Below are 17699 nucleotides of genomic sequence, written 5' to 3'. Positions count from 1 at the left end.
TTTGGAGTGGTACTAGTGTGGTGTATTTTTCAGGCACTGATGAACAAGTACCAAGTACCCATGGATGCAGCCCAACCAGTTCTTCAAATTTCTGGCATTACCAGCTTATCTGTCAATTCAATTCCATCTTGACCCTGAGCACTATCTGAAGTTAGCACAGATTCACAAGCATGTACCCATTTCAGAAGCCAGAAAGTAAGGTTTTAGATGACCCACATTTCTGCCTATTTGACTACAAGTTTAGGAGTCCCCAGAATCCCTAGTTCTACCCTCCCTATAGGTTCAATGGTTTTATAGCATGACTTACAGAACTCAGGAAAAAAAAGTTACTTACTGTTTTATTATCAAGGATACAACTCAGGAACATCTAGATGAAACTTAGGCACAGTGCATAGTAGGGTAAGGTATAGTAATGGGGCTCAGCCGACAGATGTGTTTATCAACCCAGAAACTCCCGTGGTTAGGGTGTTATGTTTTGTTTTTGAGGGTTCATTATGTAGGCATACTTGGTTAAATCACTGGCCAGTGGTGATGGAACATGGTCTCTAGTATCCTCTGTTCTCTCTAGAGATAGGGATGTGAACTATAAAAACTCTAGTTCTCTATACATGATTTTTTTTTTTTGGCTTCTAGCTATCCATTGTCTCTTCCTACCATAAGCCATCTCAGTAGCTTATAAAATATAGCTATGGACCAGGGAATAGAAGCAAAACCTAAAATTTTAGGTAATGCCAGTACTACAACTTGAATTCAGGGCTTGGGTGCTGTCCCTTACTGTTTTCACTTTAGGCTGGCACACCAGCTGGCACTCTACCAGTTGAGCCACAGCTCCACTACCAGCTTTTTGGTGGTTAACTGGAGATTAGAGTCTCAAGGACTTTCCTACCTGGGCTGGCTTTGAACTGCCATCCTTAAAAAAAAATCTCAGCTTCCTGAGTAGCTAAAATTCCAGGCATGAGCCATAAGTAACTCGGCACAAACCCATTTTAAACAATCATTTTAGTATAGGAAAACTCACGCAGACTCAAGCCTGTTAGGCTTAAGCTCTGCTCTACCAAAGCAGAAGAATGGTGGGACATGCAAAAAATACAGCCTGCAGGCCCTGCTCCTCTTTTTGAAAACATTAGACCTCTTTCTCTGCCCCTCCTTAAAGTCATAGACAGGATGGAGCCCAAATATGTTATTATCCTCTGGATAAAGGGTTAGGTTTATGCTATAGGCGATATAGAAAAGAGACAAAGGGGCACTGTTGTTAGAAAAGGTCTCAGGGGCTAGAGAAACTTAGGAAAGAAGAAAAAAATAGAAATGTAACCTTTTCATTACTATCAACTTAGGAATCTTTGTTTTAAGAAATCACTATCACGTCCAACCCCCCCCTTTTTCTCTCCCCCTACCCCCCCCCCCCCCGTGTCCTCCTGAGCATCAGATTCAGATGGGAACTTTTTGTCAGTATCCTCCAAGGGCCCTACTCCCCCAACCCCTTCTCCTGTGTACCCTTACTCCGAGTGATGCCAAGTTTCTGTCTGAGCTGGTGCCCATGACAGGCTCTGAACCCTTTGCTCTCTCTCTGTGTTGCCCCGAGCCAGAGTTCGCCCTGAGAGATTTTTCATTTTGCACCATAATTTGGCATTTACAGATAATTTACTAAACCATTTGTTTCTATATAGAGGAAGTCATGCTTGCAGAAGAAAATAAAAATGCCGGAACATCAGCCTTAGAAGGTAAGGAAGTGGTCCAATGCCTTGCTCCATTTGCATTTGCCCCTCTTATGCAGTGGCAATCTCTCTTGATCAAATGAGGAGAAAGAAGGAAAAGAGGGGTGCGCTGGGATTTGAAACGCAAATCTCTCTGTAATAAAATCCCTCATGCTTTAAAATGAAGAGAATTGAGTCACGGATTTAAATGCCTTTTAAACTGATGAAAATGAAACCCAAGAGTGGCTTTGTTCCAGGGCCTGTGATTGATACTCTACGATGAAAAGACCATCCTACAGCCATTGGTAGATGATAGTTTCTTCTTTTAAAATGTGTGGGGATCATCTGGGGACCATTTTCAGTACCAGGAAGTAGCTTTGCTTATGAAGATCCAGGACAAATAGATACTACAAAATGTCTGTTTACCTACCCAGTGTAGATTCACTCTAGTAGGGATTTCAGAACCCTTGCATTTTGGTAGGTGCTGGTGAGGACAGTACCCCTGGTTCTCTAAACATGCTCAGCTTCTGTCACCTTGACTCCAGTATTAAGGGTAGACAACCTGTATCACAGGGGCTTTGCACAAGTCCTTACACAGTCCTCAAAGTTTTTTTCCACGATGATCTCGGTGTACTTGTGGCCTCTCACTGGCCTTCCCCTTCCCTGGCGTAGTGCTTCGAAGGGCAACCATCAAAAGGAGCCGGACGGAGGCCATGACCCGAGACTCCAGCGATGAGCACTGCGCTGATATCTCTTCTGTGGGTGAGTGATCCAGTTAGATCTTCTTTTACTTCTCTGGATCTCCCATGAAAAATGAAGATTCTGTCTTTTGAGAAGACCCACAAGGAGGAAAAGAACCCAAAGAATCCAGAATTTAGGGCTGTATTTAAGGGATGGTGTGGGAAGCCCAATCTAGATAACAATGATATACATGAAAGAAAAAAGGAACAGGGGATACTGCTTACATGAAATGTGGGGTTTAGGGTTCTCCAAATGTGGCAGATTTACCTGGCTCACAGATGTATGTTCTCTGTCTCTTGGGTATGATTTATAAGCACCTAACCTTGGGATACAGGTTGAGCATTCCTCATTTAAAATTTGGAAATGATCCAAAATTGGAAATGTTTTGTTATCAGCATGGAATCCTGGGTGGAAAATTCCTTTACCAAGAAACTTGGTTTCTTGCACAAAACTGTTACAGTGCTGGATGAAATTACCTTCAGGCTATGCATATAAGATATATCTGAAACATAAATAAATTTCATATGTAGACTTTGATCCCATCCCCAAGATATCTTATTATATATGGGAAATGTTCTACTCTTGAAAAAAATCAAAGTGCTTCTGGTCCTACACATTTCAGATAAGGGATATTTAACCCATATTATTCAAAAGATCCTCAGGAGCTCTTTCTTGTAGTGACCCAGATGTGAGAACTTGAAGTTATTTGCTTAGCAGTAACAGCACCCACCTATTTCCATCATGTGACATTTAAACTAATTTTTCTTAACTTTTGGACATGACTGCATGCAGTTCAATTCTAGGTATTTCTGATAGACTCTGGCTGAAGCCAGATTTTTCTCTCCCCCATCCCTCAAAGGGGCAGGATCTCCCTCCATCTTTAAAAGCAGAAGAGACTTAATAAGGCTCAGTATTGCTTTATGTTGCCAGTGGCAGAAATATCACAAAAGCAGCAGAAGGAGTCTAGTGCCTAAAGCTCACTTATAAGGAAAGCGCACAGAGAAGTCCGATTTGTTACAAACATAAACATGATCTTATTAACATTCAAGATACCGGGTGTTGGCCTGGTGCCCTGCCTGAAAATCTTCCATTTTCCCAGGACTGAAAGTGCCTGGTGAGGGAGCATAGAGTCATTGCCTATGCAGTTTACTTAGCCTGCAACATAGGAATTACCCAGGCCTGTAATACGGAGGTCACCTGGTCCTGGCACTCAACTTGCTCACCCTGGATACTACCTGGCCATGGAGGGAGAGCATAGGATATTTTGCAGCCTCATTCTTCCTTCCCTATTTTCCCCTCACAGGCACACCTCTTGCCAGAGCCAGTATCAAGAGTACAAAGGTAGATGGGGCCTCCTATTTCCGGCACAAAGAAAGGCTTCTGCGCATCTCTATTCGCCACATGGTCAAATCCCAGGTGTTTTATTGGATCGTCTTGAGCCTTGTGGCTCTCAACACCGCCTGTGTGGCTATCGTCCATCACAACCAGCCCCAGTGGCTTACTCATCTCCTCTGTAAGTAAATGGTGATTGCTAGTCTCTATGTGGGCAGCTTGGTTGGTGTGTGAATGAATGGAAGAAGCCAAAGCATGCTGGCCTGACTGCAGTTCTTCCAGCTCCAAATCCTGCCTCTCTATACCAGCATGGAGACCAGAGCTCTCTGAAAGAGGAAGACTGGATTATCAGATGACTTCTCTCAGTCTTTATTCATTTCTGAGTGGGATAAACAAATCACAGTTGATGAGTTAGCAAGATAGTTACACCTTGGTGCGTAGATGTTCTTAAGGATATAAAGAGTTCAAGTCACTGACGTCCTAAGAAAAAAGATCCTTAGGGAAATGGGTTCCTCAAATGGATCAGAAAGGAACTTAGAGGTAAGCTCCAAATAAGACTGCTATTGGTGCCAGGGAGGAGCTAGGAGACTGTTCTGTGAGTGTGTGGAGGGGAGAGTAACTCTTTCAGCAAAAGTATAGTAAAGTTTTTCCTTTCTTGTCTGAGGCCCACTCTCCATTTACAGGCCACTAACCAAGCGTGAAAGAGAGCAAAGCTGACTTGTTAACTGAACTCATCTTGGGCTCGGTATTTAGACACCATTATCCTTTGCACAGCACTGACTTAACATGGCCACCAAACATTCTCACACTATGGTATTGGGAACTCCTCCATATGAGGGCATATTAATTGGAGATGGTAGGAGCCCATTCTATCTGTGGAATGAATGTTTTATTTTTTGTACTTTCAGACTATGCAGAATTTTTGTTTCTGGGACTCTTCCTCTTGGAGATGTCCCTGAAGATGTACGGCATGGGTCCTCGCCTTTATTTTCATTCTTCATTCAACTGCTTTGATTTCGGGGTAAGTCCTCGGAAGCATGCCTGTCCTTCTGCTTCATGGTGATGGGCCATGGTTTCAGATAAGCAGCTTGCTCTGTCACTCAGCATGGACCACTGAAGTCAAAGCCAGCGGGAGTGAATGAATCCTTACCATGCAAGGGATTTGTTTGCTTTATTAAGCTCTTTGACTTTTTAAGGAAGTGTTTATATTGATGTGTAATGCATATACTACAGAGTATACACTTAAGTGCATCACTCATTGATATACTTAAGCTAACCATAGCCTAAGTTTTGAACTACTTATTATCTTGGGGAAAGTCTTGAAGAGAAGGACAAAGGACTTAATTCTAAAGGTGTAAGAAAGAGAAGGTTATACAGTTGTGGGTTTTTTTTTCTACTTCGGTTTAAAATCAGCATAATTGTCTGAGTAGACCTTCATGCAAACACACAAACCTTTACATTAGCAAGTTTTCACCTAGAACATTGCATCCTGCTATTTCCTTCCTGACTAGAATAGTATTTAGGTGTGTGTAAAGGTGCATCTACATAAGTTTTTCTCCTGTGCAGCTTTCAAGAGCCTTATGCACCAGAGTAGGTGAGAACTTAGCCTGCCCTCTACAATAAGTAAGTGCAAAGCATTGCTTTCAGTTTCTCATACCCAGGTAGCAGTCGAACGAGGTCACAGAACTTTGGGCTCCTGAACCATTTCTCTGTCTGCCAGACCCACTTCTTTTTCTGCCAAAGCTTGTTAGGTGCTGAAGATTTGAGCACTTGCCAAACTCCATTTTCACTTGGAACATATGGTTCTAAGTATAGGCAATTTTCAGGCATAACAGCTAGGGAGAGGCCATTTTAACCTTGGTTTCCTTGTGTGCACACATTTCAACATTGTTGTAAGAATTACTTTAAAAAAAAAATTATCCCAGCACAATATCTAGAACATAGCAGACATTCAATAAATATATAAATGTATTTTGAAGCATTCATTTGAAATTGTGATGTTCTAGAGAAGTCGGACCCTATGACAGCGAAGACTATTACAATAGGGCATTCAGGAACTCGATGACCAAAATATTTGATATAATGGGAACTGAAACATACTTGCTAGCAGCACTAAATGCTAGGACCATGAGATTTCTGTTTCAAAAAGTAGTTTCTGTGGTTTGAATGCCACTCGTTGCCTTGTTTGCTCAAGGTGATATTCAAAAAAAAAAAAAACCCATGGACATCAATTCTGTACAGAATGACTGGCTAGGATAGCTTTTACCCAAGATGGGAGTTGAGTCAGTAAACTGGTCCACAATGTGTGCAGGATGAAAGTTCAGAAAGGGCAGTGGGAGAGGTCAGGCAAAGTCATTTTTTTTCTCCATTACTTTCCCAAGTTGGCCATAGGGAAGGCTGCGGAGGGGAAGATTTCTCCATAGACCATTGAGAGATTGTGCACCAAATATTAGTGTGTTCCTCCCCTTCTCTCATCTCACTGTGGCTGGGTTTGTCCTTAGGTTACAGTGGGAAGCATCTTTGAGGTGGTCTGGGCAATCTTCAGACCAGGTACATCTTTTGGAATCAGTGTCTTGCGTGCTCTCCGACTACTAAGAATATTTAAAATAACCAAGTAAGTGATGAGCATCTGGACTCTTCCTACCACCTTATTTTGTGCCTTATTTTGTTTCCTTCTGTCCTTCCCCCATTTCTCCTCAATTCAACTCCTCTTCCCCCCCCACCCCCACAAAGATCAACCCAGAAATCTATGTCAGAAGCCAGGTGCTTGTAGCTCACACCTGTAATTCTAGCTACTCAGCAAGCTGAGATCAGAGGTTTGAAGCAAGCCTGGGCAGGAAAGTCTGTGAGACTTAAAAAAAAAATCTTCAGGTAGTTTTTTGAAGGATGCAACAGAGCCTCATTTGTTTTCCCATTTTTTTTAATTGTAAAGGTGATGTACAGAGGGGTTTCAGTTACATAAGTCAGGTAATGAGTATATTTCCTTTTGAAAAATATTACCTTCTCCCCCATTTTCTCCCGGTCAGAGCTTCTTGATCAATGAATATGAATACGAATTCAGTACCTCTTGATTCACCCCTCTTAACCTTCTCTACCCCTCCCTTTCCCTGAATTTTCAGGTTATATATTGATTTTTTTCCCCATTTAACAAAGTAATTTATGTGTACAATGCATCTTGGTCTGTGTTCCTTATTTTTCTCAGTTCTATGGCATATACAATGCATCCTTGCCTGCATTCTACTCATTTCCCTCATTCATTCGTCTACCCTTCTCCTCCTGTTCTTCTGCCCCTTTCCTTGTGATTGAGACCCTTACCTCCAATTAAGTACCAAAAAAGCTGGAAGTGGAGCAGTGGCTCCACCAGCACTTTAGCAAAAGAGCTTAGGGACAGGGCCCAGGCCCTGTGTTCAACACAGAACACAGGCCCAGGAACAACACAGAAGCAAAATGAAACAAACACACAAAAACGATGTCTGGTAACAGATCTGGTGCTCTGTTCCCCAGGGAAGCAAGGCTGCCACATCTTCCTACAAAGCACACTAGTGCGGCTTACCTCAGAGACTGCAGGGAGATGCTGAGCTGGAGTTGGGATGATTTTGGTATGCAATGTTCACAACTGTAACCTTGTCTTGGTTTCTTAGGTATTGGGCATCCCTCCGGAATTTAGTGGTCTCCTTGATGAGCTCCATGAAGTCTATCATCAGTTTGCTCTTCCTTCTCTTCCTCTTCATTGTTGTCTTCGCTCTCCTAGGGATGCAATTGTTTGGAGGCAGGTAAGGACCAGAAGGGACTTCATCTATAGGAGGTTCTGCATATGACTAGCCTATGACAATCTGAGCTATTGAATCGATCACCATGTCTCCATCTTACTTGGGCTGATAGGTGGCCAGAATAGGTCATGATGCGCTCATGTATGGAACACATGTCTTTGTTTTTAATTCTTTACCAAAAGTTTTATTTGATGACTTATGACTTTGTATTTGTACTTGAAATATACAGCATAAGTCTTTGTAAGCTGAAGATCAGCCTAACCTTATGTTATTGCCATACCTTAATTTTATTTCTATTGCCATACCTTTAAAAGTGTGTAATTCATCAAAAAGAAAAAGAAAAAAGGAAAAAAAGCACTGCTATTATCTCCATGACTTTTGTGGAATGGAGGACAGAGGTTGGGGTGTAGAGGAGATGTAAAGAATGGAAAAAAATTATGAAAACTGTAATCTTGGGAAGAGGAAACTTGGAATATGAGATTTCCATCCCATGCTCTCTGAATTCTCTTTTCAGGTTTAACTTTAATGATGGAACTCCTTCAGCAAATTTCGATACTTTTCCTGCTGCCATCATGACTGTGTTCCAGGTATAAGGCTGACCGTTGAAAACTGCTGTGTGCTGCAGACTGCATGCTACATGATGACAATGTCTTATAGTGTCAGGTCACTCCTGTTTCTCTTCCCTGGGCTGTTCTCAGGAAGCAGGGCTCTCTTTTCTTTTTTGAATAATTGTTACCGTAATCCCACACATTTCAATGACTCTGTTCTTACCAACTACGAAAGAACTCTGCTATGATCACCTTTTTGCCCTACCTATGAGTGTACAAGACACTGAGTCTGAGATGCTGACTTACCCATGACATTTGGGAGAAAACCAAATCTAGAGTATCATCTAATTGATGTGTCCATTTCATCTGGTGTCTTTTTTTCATGCCCCCTCCCCAAAAAATCCCCTTTAAATCATAAGGAAAGCTCAATTATGAATAGTGGCTTAGAGTTGTACAGATAAAGATAAATACAATTTAGACAGAATCTAAGCTAAGCTGGAGCCCAAGCTTCCTAACTGGAGCCCCTGAGGCTTTTTCGGATAATGTTACTACCTCAGGAATTCCATGTTAGCAGCTCTGGGGACAGTCAAATAGTGATCACTACCTGATCTGTATGACTCTGAAAGGCCAAGTTGGAGGTAGGAGGGACTCTGTAGTTTCAGGACTGGATGCTTTCTCACATTCACTTTCATTTTTTTTAATGGCCACAATGCTCATTTATATAAAAAATTCCAATTATTCATGGGAATGGCTTTCTTATCGCTCTTTGGCAGGAGACTAAAGCAAGGGATTAGCTGAAAACGACCTAGCCCCAGTATTTGTCTTTTTGCATGAGTCCCACCTTCTACAAACGCAGAGTCCTGACCTACCTGTTGTTTACTCTGTAGATCCTGACAGGAGAGGACTGGAATGAAGTAATGTACAATGGGATCCGCTCCCAGGGTGGGGTCAGCTCAGGCATGTGGTCAGCCATTTACTTCATTGTGCTCACCTTGTTTGGAAACTGTATCCTTTAAAGATGTTCTTATCTGGCTACCTTCTCGAATTAGCATTTCAGAAATTAGTGGTAGTGGTAGAGTTTGAGTGGGAAATGAGGGGCAATGGACAGAGCATACTGAAAGAAAATGGACTTTTATCTTAAGTAATTAATGTACTCATTCTATAAAAATATACACATGAACAAAATGGTTTTATATGTGTTGAATGAAATAATTATTTGTGCCTTATAAACTAAAACTTCTGTATAATCTTTAGCTATTTGGAGGAGTAGGACTTACCTTGAATAGGGATTAGTGCAACAAAAACAAATGAGAGTCGAGATGAAGCTTCATTTTTGTATTTTCTATAATATCACAGAGAAGAGATGCTTCTTTCAAGTTTCTTTCCCTGAAAACTTCTAAGGATCAGAGCATATTCCAACGAAGCCTTAGAAACTTGTAAAGAGAAAGCTATATAACGAGTTGCAGGAATAGAAGGCCAATTTTCATGATGACATTAAAAAAAATTGATTCCTAGCATAGAAGACCAGGAAGTCCTCTAGGATTCTAACTAGAAGAATGAGAGAAGAAAGAAAATGTCCTATCATGGAGAACTGATCAGTCACAGGGGCTATGGGATCATAGTCAGGACAGAGGAACGTAAGACCCATCAGTCTAGGTGGGATTCATTTCCAGCCTTTCAGGAAACAGAGATGAGTACCTACACTGAGCCATCTACAAATTGCATTGAGTTGTTCTGTGATTTGCTTATGTGCATAAGAGGCCATAGCTGTCTGAATGTTTTCTTATTCCAGATGACCTGCTGGACAGTTTGATTAATGCATTTTCTACGGCTTGTGTGAAGAGGTGCTCTGTGGAAGGAGAAAACCCATATTCTCTTTCTCCTCCTGGCAGAGTGGCCCAGTATTCCCCTTTCCTATAGCCCCTGGTTTCTTATCCTGCCAGTGCCCTGGCAGTAAAGATGTGGAATTGTCCCTTAGATTTGTTGAAGCCTTTCTTTTTTCTTTTCTTTCTTTTTTATTTGTTGCTTGTCCATCCTTAACTCATAACCCCCAGACACCCTACTGAATGTATTCTTGGCCATTGCTGTGGACAATTTGGCCAATGCCCAGGAGCTAACCAAGGTAAGCACTGGCCTCTAGGGATTACATGGTTCTCTATTGCCATTGTGATACTTTAAGCCTTGAGATCTCTTTCTGGAAGTCTGTAGTGCCTTACTCAGGCCTGCCATTGAAGCCTGCCTCTTCTGGAAGCTTCTGGACAATTAGAACTACACACTCATATAAGAAATCTGGATCACTTTGATAGACTATGCTGAGCCTCAGACCAGCATGGGTCTTTCATGGGCTATGGAAAATAGTAGTTCATCTCTGTGCGCTCTTTCCGGGGTCCTTTCTAGGATTATGACATGGAGTGTCATGGTAAGCACTAGATACCTGGATTTTAAGCACCACTCCTGGTATTGTGACCTATGGTGGTAAGATTTCAATCATATGATGTAACCCTTAATGGTCTGGGTATATAAGACACTGGGACATTTCAGTTCCTAGACTGAGGCTGCAGTGGCCACCATTACGGACAAGTTTCACTTCTTTCTGTTCTCGGATTGTCTTCTCCAGACATAGTGGGATAATCTACGGCATGCAAGTCAAATTTGAGGCAGAGGCACATAGCATCTTGGTACTATTTTGTAGCTTTGTCCATGTGTTCTATAAGGTGTTCTCTGTTCTTCTTTATAGCCTTGAGAATTTTGCTAGCTGCATGATATGGTAGGGAAAAATGCCAGCTGTAGTATCTGAAACAATACAGCTAGAAACCCACTTATTGGCTGTTTTCACTTTGGCTAGATTGCAGATCTCCATTAGCACCAGATTCTCCATGCCTTGTTTGCTTCATGGGATTACTGTGAGGACCAAGTGAAATCCTGAGTGTGGAAACTGTAGTCTGCTAGCAGACATATATATTTTTTAATAATTTTAGTCACTTGACCTAAACTAAATTTTCCTAGTGCCATCACTTGGAATATGGGTGAGGGAGGAATCTCTTGAGGACTTGAAGTGGGTCCAGGTCACTCTGGGGGAGACTCCATGATGGTTGAGTTCTCAGACTCAGTGCTGATTTCAGGAGGGAGGACGCTGCTCTATCCTCATCGACACTGCAGAATATTCGAGGAGTGTTGGTTTTTCCACAGAAATAACTAGCTCCCTCAAGAACGTGAGGATAGAGACAAGAATTGTTGGCTGTGTGGAAGCTGTGAGGCTGCTGTCTTCCAAGGAGCCTGGCCTGTGGCCTTTGGCGGTCTCTAAGCCATCCCATCTTCATGCTATCTGTTTAACCTTTTTACTTGCCGCATTCATCGGGTCTACAAACCTTCTCTGGAGAGAGCCAATAGAGAATACCCTCCATGTGAATCCCCGGCAAAACTCTCTGTGCTTTGTGTCTAGGATGAGCAGGAGGAAGAGGAGGCCTTCAACCAGAAACACGCACTGCAGAAGGCCAAGGAGGTCAGCCCGATGTCTGCACCCAACATGCCTTCTATGGAGTGAGTTGGTTTGTCTTTTTCACTGACCCCTGGGCTCCTGGGCTGAAGCCAGTTCATTAGCTTATAAAGTGATTGATTGTAGGAGTCTACCTCCTCTCTGCCAGAATTATTCCCAAGAACGCACAGTGAGCACAACGGAGTCTCTGTGTTTTCATAGAGCTTTTATTTCAGTGAGGGACATGGATGACAAACACACAAGTCATTGCAGATAACAGTAAATAGAATACAATGAATGGAACAGAGTGGCATGGCAGAGAAGGACAAGAGTTGAGGGGAGGATACCCAGGGAAACTCAGGAGAAGTTGAGATGATGAGTAAACAGAGACCCTGACCACATAGAAGACAGTTGTATGATATTCTGAAACAAGTATCCTCTGGAAGGCTCCATATAGTGAGTTAGAGGGATAGAAGAGAGCAAGACCATGGAGGTGGTCAGAAACCAGTCGAGAAGCCCTAAACCCCATGAAGATTTTAGCTTCTATGCTAATTGAAACCATGAGAGGAAGATGATGGAAGAATAACTGACTTCACTTTAAAAGGTCACTGTTTGGTGACGAGTGTCTTGTACATGCCACACGTAGAGGTAATGATTCTTGAAGTAGGTGATGGTGATTGAGACTGGGATGGTGACAATAGAGGAGATGACCATCTCACTCCACGTTTTGGATTGAGAGCCAAAGGGATGAGTTCATGGATTAATCTAGAAGGGGTGAGGAAGAAATAAAGAGAAGAAACAAAATTTCTCCCAGGTTTTCTTTTTTAACATTTTAAGGTATAAACAGCTGGAGAATGGGTAGTGGCATTTACCTATACCCTAGGGATGGTGGTAATCCAAAGTTCACTTTGGCCACATTAAATGTGAGATGCCTTGAAGGCGTCCAAGTGTTTGAATAGGCTATTGGTTACATGAATAGAGGAGAAGTCAGGATTAAAATAAAGATTTGGGGGAAGTCATTTGCATTTGGTGGTATTTAAGCCATCAGTGTGGGTGAGATGACCCAGGAACAGTGTAGACAGGGAAGAGAGGAGCTGAGGACAGAGGCTGAGCTTATGGCTATGCTTTTAATGTCTGTCAGAAGAGAAGCCAGCAAAGAAGACCAAGGGAGGTACATCCAGGAAGTCAGAGAAGAATAGGAAAGCCTGGCATCCTAGAAACCTGTAGCGGAAAGCCCTGTAGAACAGAATGGACAATGGTGCAACACGCTATTACAGGGCCAGTTTGGGTGAGGACAGAGAGTATCAGTGGCATTGGCAAAGCAAAAGCTAGTGACCTTATAAGTAGCCAGGAGGGAACAAGAATTCAGATGGAGTTGTTTAGGGAGAGAATGGGGGAGGGGTGATGAAGTAGAAAGGCTTGGACCCCATTCTTCCAGGATCCACCCTAGACCTGTGGTTGATGAAAGAATTGAGCGAATCAGGCTTGGGCTGTCTGAGCATGGCCTCTACATGGTAAGAAGAGCAGCTGATGGAGTTGGGGCAAAGAAGCACAGAAAGCTCACATTGCTCTTCTCAGTCCGCATGAGGCCTGTGTGTATCCACTGGGGGAGGGTTTCAGTCCCACTGGGAGTGGAACTATCCTAACACCAGATCATGCCACTCAGTGCTTGAGGCTGGGGAGTGAGGAGTCTGTGGTGACCTGGTACTCATGAGATCAGCTCCTGCATGGCGTTTGCCTTACCTCATTGAGGGGACTCCCGAGTTCTATGCAGAGTCTCTCTTCGTTACTGTTAGTTTATTAAGGTCTAGCCTCTCTAACCCCTCTCTCTGAATTGGAGAAACAAATTCCTCTTCAGAATATGCTCTGGGTCGTCAGTGATTACTACCCTACTTTCCCTACATACCTTCTCATATGAATTTGAGCTTAAAAGAAAAAAAAAAAACCCACATACACACAGGTATCCAAAAGTGCAGATGGATAGACTAGCTGCTGCCTAGAAGTAGGTGGTTCTATTTACTGAGATGAGGAAGCCTGGGGGAGAATGAGGTTTGGAGAGATGTGATTGGGGATGATGCTTGGCCTAGAGTAGAGACTTGCTATTTATGGAAGGGAAGAATGAATGAAATGTGGGCAGGCACAGGGCTGTGGGAATCAAACAGTGTGCATTGGGGGCATAGTGAGTAGAAGAAGAAGTTGAACCAGGACCTAGACTTTGGTAACCACACCAAGGCCACAAAGTCTATACTGTTGGCAAGAGGGGCCTCAAGGTATATATGTACCTTGCTCAGGTGTGTAGGCAAGATCACAGAATTTTGGTCTGCAGTGGAACTAAGTACAGACGTGGCTTCCATAGAGAAACTCAGAGCATGGTTACAAACCAAAGTGCCTGAGTATCGATTCTAGTTTTGGTTCTCACATGCTCTGTGACCTTGAGAAGAACCTCATGGTCTCAGAACTTCTCTTACCTCATCTTGGAAATGAGAAGAATGCTACATGCCCATCTTGTTCCACAAGCCTATTATGGGGTGTGCCCAAGACGCATGAATTAGAGCTATGTGGATATTTCTATGAATTTAAAATAGGATCTTTGTATCTATTAGGAGAGAGATGAAAGGAAGTATCAAGTATGTGTCAGATCTGTGTGAGATGGATCTCTTTTGCCTGGTGTGTGTGTGTGAGAGTGTGTGTGTGTGTGTGTGTGTGTGTGTGTGTGAGAGAGAGAGAGAGAGAGAGAGAGAGAGAGGGAGGGAGGGAGGGAGGGAGGGAGGGAGGGAGCGGTGGGGGGATCTTTCCATATACTTAACACACAAGCTTCTGGAGAGCTGGTATTTGGATATCTGAGAATTTGCAAATAGATGGTATGATGTGCTTTTCCTAGTGGGTGTGCATGCTGCCTGTCTAGATTGTATGCTTCTATTTCTATATGCTCCCCATGCTTCTTGGCACTCCGCCCCCACCTGTGCCTCACTGCAGTGCAGCCTGCCGATGTTCAGGGAAACGTTCATTTGAGGAGCTCACAGACCTTTCCACGGTGCTGTCTGCATCCGTGGGTGCTTATGTGCACATGTAGGCATTTGTGCCTCTTTTCAGATACCCAGAGGAAGGTTCAGACCTCTGCCTCTGCTTCCTCAGCTCTACCCATATAGTACACTCCTCTGCAGACACACAGAAATGCTAATTGAGAGTGTTCGTTTGCAGAACATGTTCTGCACTGGTGGGTGTTGGGCTTCTTGCGAAGCTGCATTTACAGATCTTTAAGGTCCAGCAGGGCCTTAAAGGGCTGGATGGGATTTTCCAACCCTGGGACAAGAGCAGGCTCACTCTAAGGATCGCCAAGATGGGTTGTCCTTTACTGAAACATCGTCCTGTCCCTGGCTGATAGATATCATCATTTTATTACATGTTCTCTCCTCTTTAATCAGGTGACATCCATGTTCTCATCTCATCTCCAACTTTCTATTAACTTTGCTTTGAAAGGTTGCAGTATACATGTAAAAAGGATATCTCTCTGTACAAGTTTAAGGTCGATACTGTGCTTTAACTGGGTGAATAGACCAGGGCCATTGTGTTGTACAAGTGCAGGGGCTCTGCTCACATCCTGGAGAATATGAACAGTGGCCCGTGGCGTGGTGGCTCTGCTATGAGCCACAGGCTGCTGTGGAGCCACACTGGTTTGCCTGGAAGACCATTTGTTTCCTGCATGTTTGGTGAGATTGAGTCAGGACCTGCTATGGGGATGACAAGTTAGAGGGTTGCATCTATATTTGTTACCCTTGATATGGTGGGAGAGTTAAGGGTGGGGGCAGGCACAATTGCTCATCGCCTAAGGCCTCCAAAGGATGCATAGGCAGCAGCGTGTGCGTGCTAGTGGGCATGTTGTTTGAGCATCTGAAGCTATATCCTCTACAGAAAGTTGTATATTTGTGTTTCTGCATGTGTGCCTTCAAAAAAAAAAAGGCCCATGTATTTGCACATAGTGAGGACTTAGAAGTGACCCTGTTGGAGGTGAAGGTTGGAAGCTAGCATCTGGAGAGCCTGTGGACACATGGAAGACTCCTGTCTCCCTCTGGAAATCTGCTGGTGGCTGTGGGGCTTGTAGTTCCTAGAGGTTGGGCTGAACTGAACCTGTTCATTTTTCTTTCCCAGAAGAGACAGAAGGAGAAGACACCACATGTCGATGTGGGAGCCACGCAGCAGCCACCTGTATGTGTGTACCGGTTTGCGTGTTTGTGAGTGGTTCTGTGTAGGCGTGGGGACAATGTGTCTTTGTCCTTGCTGTGGACAAAGGGGCACGGGGTGTGCATGTGGGCGTGTGCCTCGGTGTGTGCGTGTGTTCTGTGTACTTGACCTGTGGACGTGCCCTTTTGCACCTTTTCAACCTATGCTTCTATTGGTGTGTGTCTAAAGTACGTGACCCCGTGTGTTGCTCACTCTTTGGTTTGGCCTGTGAATGGGCACGTGTTGGCATTGGTAATGAGTGTTGGTGGGTGTTCCTGTGGTGTAGGCTGTTGTATGCAGCTCTGTGTGGGCCTTGGTGAGGTTGCGTGTGGGTACATGTGAGTGTCCCCTGAATTGGTAGGCGTGCACTCACAGGCATGTGAGGGAAGGAGTAGGTGTATGCCGCACCTACCAGTCAGCCATGCCTGTGTGCTCGTGTACATTGTGCTTGTGCGTTCCTGCTGCCACGTGAGTGCTTGTTAGACCCTTGAGCAGTGCTCAGCAGTGGTTTGTGTGGGAGCTGCTGGTGGTCTCTGTGCACACAAATCTTCTACGGGTTCCATTAGCTATTGTGGGAGAGACCCACAGCCCTCTTTCTTTTTGGAGGATTGTGCTAAGACTTTTTAGCACATGGGTCTGCTTGCTACTGCTGTCCGCCTTTGGTGGTATTTAAACATGTCTCAGCCTTTGCTATTCCAGGCTGTAATCTAAGAAGAGAGGGAAGAGAAAGGGAGGGAGTCTGGTGTAGAATCAAGAGCTATTGGTAGGCACAAGGGGATCCTCGCTGATGCTCCTGAATCAAAGGAACACAGAGGGGTAAAGGCAAGTGAGCCTTTGTGTGACCATACTCGGAGACCCTCTGGAGATGCAGGACTCAATTGTGGAGGCTTATCTCTTCTCGATCCTTCAACCGCTGCAGAGCAGGGATTGCAATAAAAATACTCCAAACTGGCTATGGAGGCGCTGGTCCCATGACCACTCTGCTCCTCGCATTGTTTTGTGCTTCCTGTCTCAGGTTCTCGGTTCTCCCATTTGCTCCCCCATCATGTGCCCTCCCTTGCTCATGGCCTCTGTGGCTACTGCCCCCCCACCCCCCACCCCCGCCCCACAGCCTGCAGCTGCTAGGCCCTGACAGTGCTCCTCACCCTTTCCCCTTTGCCAGGAGGGAACGGAGGCGCCGGCACCACATGTCCGTGTGGGAACAACGCACCAGCCAGCTGAGGAGGCACATGCAGATGTCCAGCCAGGAGGCCCTCAACAAAGAGGAGGCTCCACCAATGAACCCGCTCAATCCCCTCAACCCCCTGAGCCCCCTCAACCCACTCAATGCCCACCCCAGCCTCTACCGGAGGTCCAGGCCCATTGAAGGTCTGACCCTAGGCCTAGGCCTGGAAAAGTGTGAAGAGGAGCGCATCAGCCGTGGGGGGTCTCTCAAGGGAGATGGAGGTGGCCTGACCAGTGCCCTGGACAATCAGAGGAGCCCTTTATCCCTGGGCAAACGGGAGCCACCATGGCTCGCCAGGCCTTGTCATGGGAACTGTGACCCAACCCAGCAGGAGGCTGGGGGAGGAGGAGAGACTGTGGTGACCTTTGAGGACCGGGCCAGGCACAGACAGAGCCAGCGGCGAAGCCGGCACCGTCGAGTCAGGACGGAAGGGAAGGAGTCCTCTTCGGCCTCACGGAGCAGGTCTGCCAGCCAGGAGCGGAGTCTGGATGAAGTGGTACCCACTGAGGGAGAAAAGGAGCATGAGTCCCGGGGCAGCCATGGGGGCAAGGAACCGACAATCCATGAAGAGGAGAGATCCCAGGACTTAAGGAGGTGAGTTCCAGAAGTGCCTTAGAGAGAATAGCACAGGTTGATGGTCAGGAATTCTCTAGTGGAGACCTCTGTGGGTCTTGGTTTCCCTTTTGGTGAGGT

At 44.7% G+C, this 17699-nt stretch overlaps 1 protein-coding gene across 3 annotated transcripts in view; it reads left to right on the top strand.

Moving 5' to 3' along the window:
- Window positions 1–17699, top strand: part of Cacna1e (calcium voltage-gated channel subunit alpha1 E) — a 308059-nt gene that overhangs the window by 223275 nt on the left and 67085 nt on the right. For 2 of the 3 annotated variants that reach the window (XM_042674388.1, XM_042674387.1), the window contains exons 9-20: window positions 1668–1721; window positions 2367–2456; window positions 3739–3948; window positions 4676–4788; window positions 6269–6381; window positions 7409–7540; window positions 8052–8124; window positions 8973–9090; window positions 10140–10207; window positions 11528–11625; window positions 15710–15766; window positions 16944–17600. In XM_042674388.1, the coding sequence (XP_042530322.1) occupies window positions 1668–1721; window positions 2367–2456; window positions 3739–3948; window positions 4676–4788; window positions 6269–6381; window positions 7409–7540; window positions 8052–8124; window positions 8973–9090; window positions 10140–10207; window positions 11528–11625; window positions 15710–15766; window positions 16944–17600 (1783 nt within the window). The remainder of the gene's footprint in view (window positions 1–1667; window positions 1722–2366; window positions 2457–3738; window positions 3949–4675; window positions 4789–6268; window positions 6382–7408; window positions 7541–8051; window positions 8125–8972; window positions 9091–10139; window positions 10208–11527; window positions 11626–15709; window positions 15767–16943; window positions 17601–17699) is intronic. The other variant, XM_042674389.1, reaches the window with a different exon arrangement.

Source organism: Dipodomys spectabilis, unplaced genomic scaffold (genome assembly GCF_019054845.1).
Source record: "Dipodomys spectabilis isolate Male_0828 unplaced genomic scaffold, ASM1905484v1 ptg000019l, whole genome shotgun sequence".
Classification (NCBI taxonomy): domain Eukaryota; kingdom Metazoa; phylum Chordata; class Mammalia; order Rodentia; family Heteromyidae; genus Dipodomys; species Dipodomys spectabilis.
The sequence above is the reverse complement of the archived record's forward strand: the minus strand, read 5'-3'. Positions and strand labels throughout refer to the sequence as shown.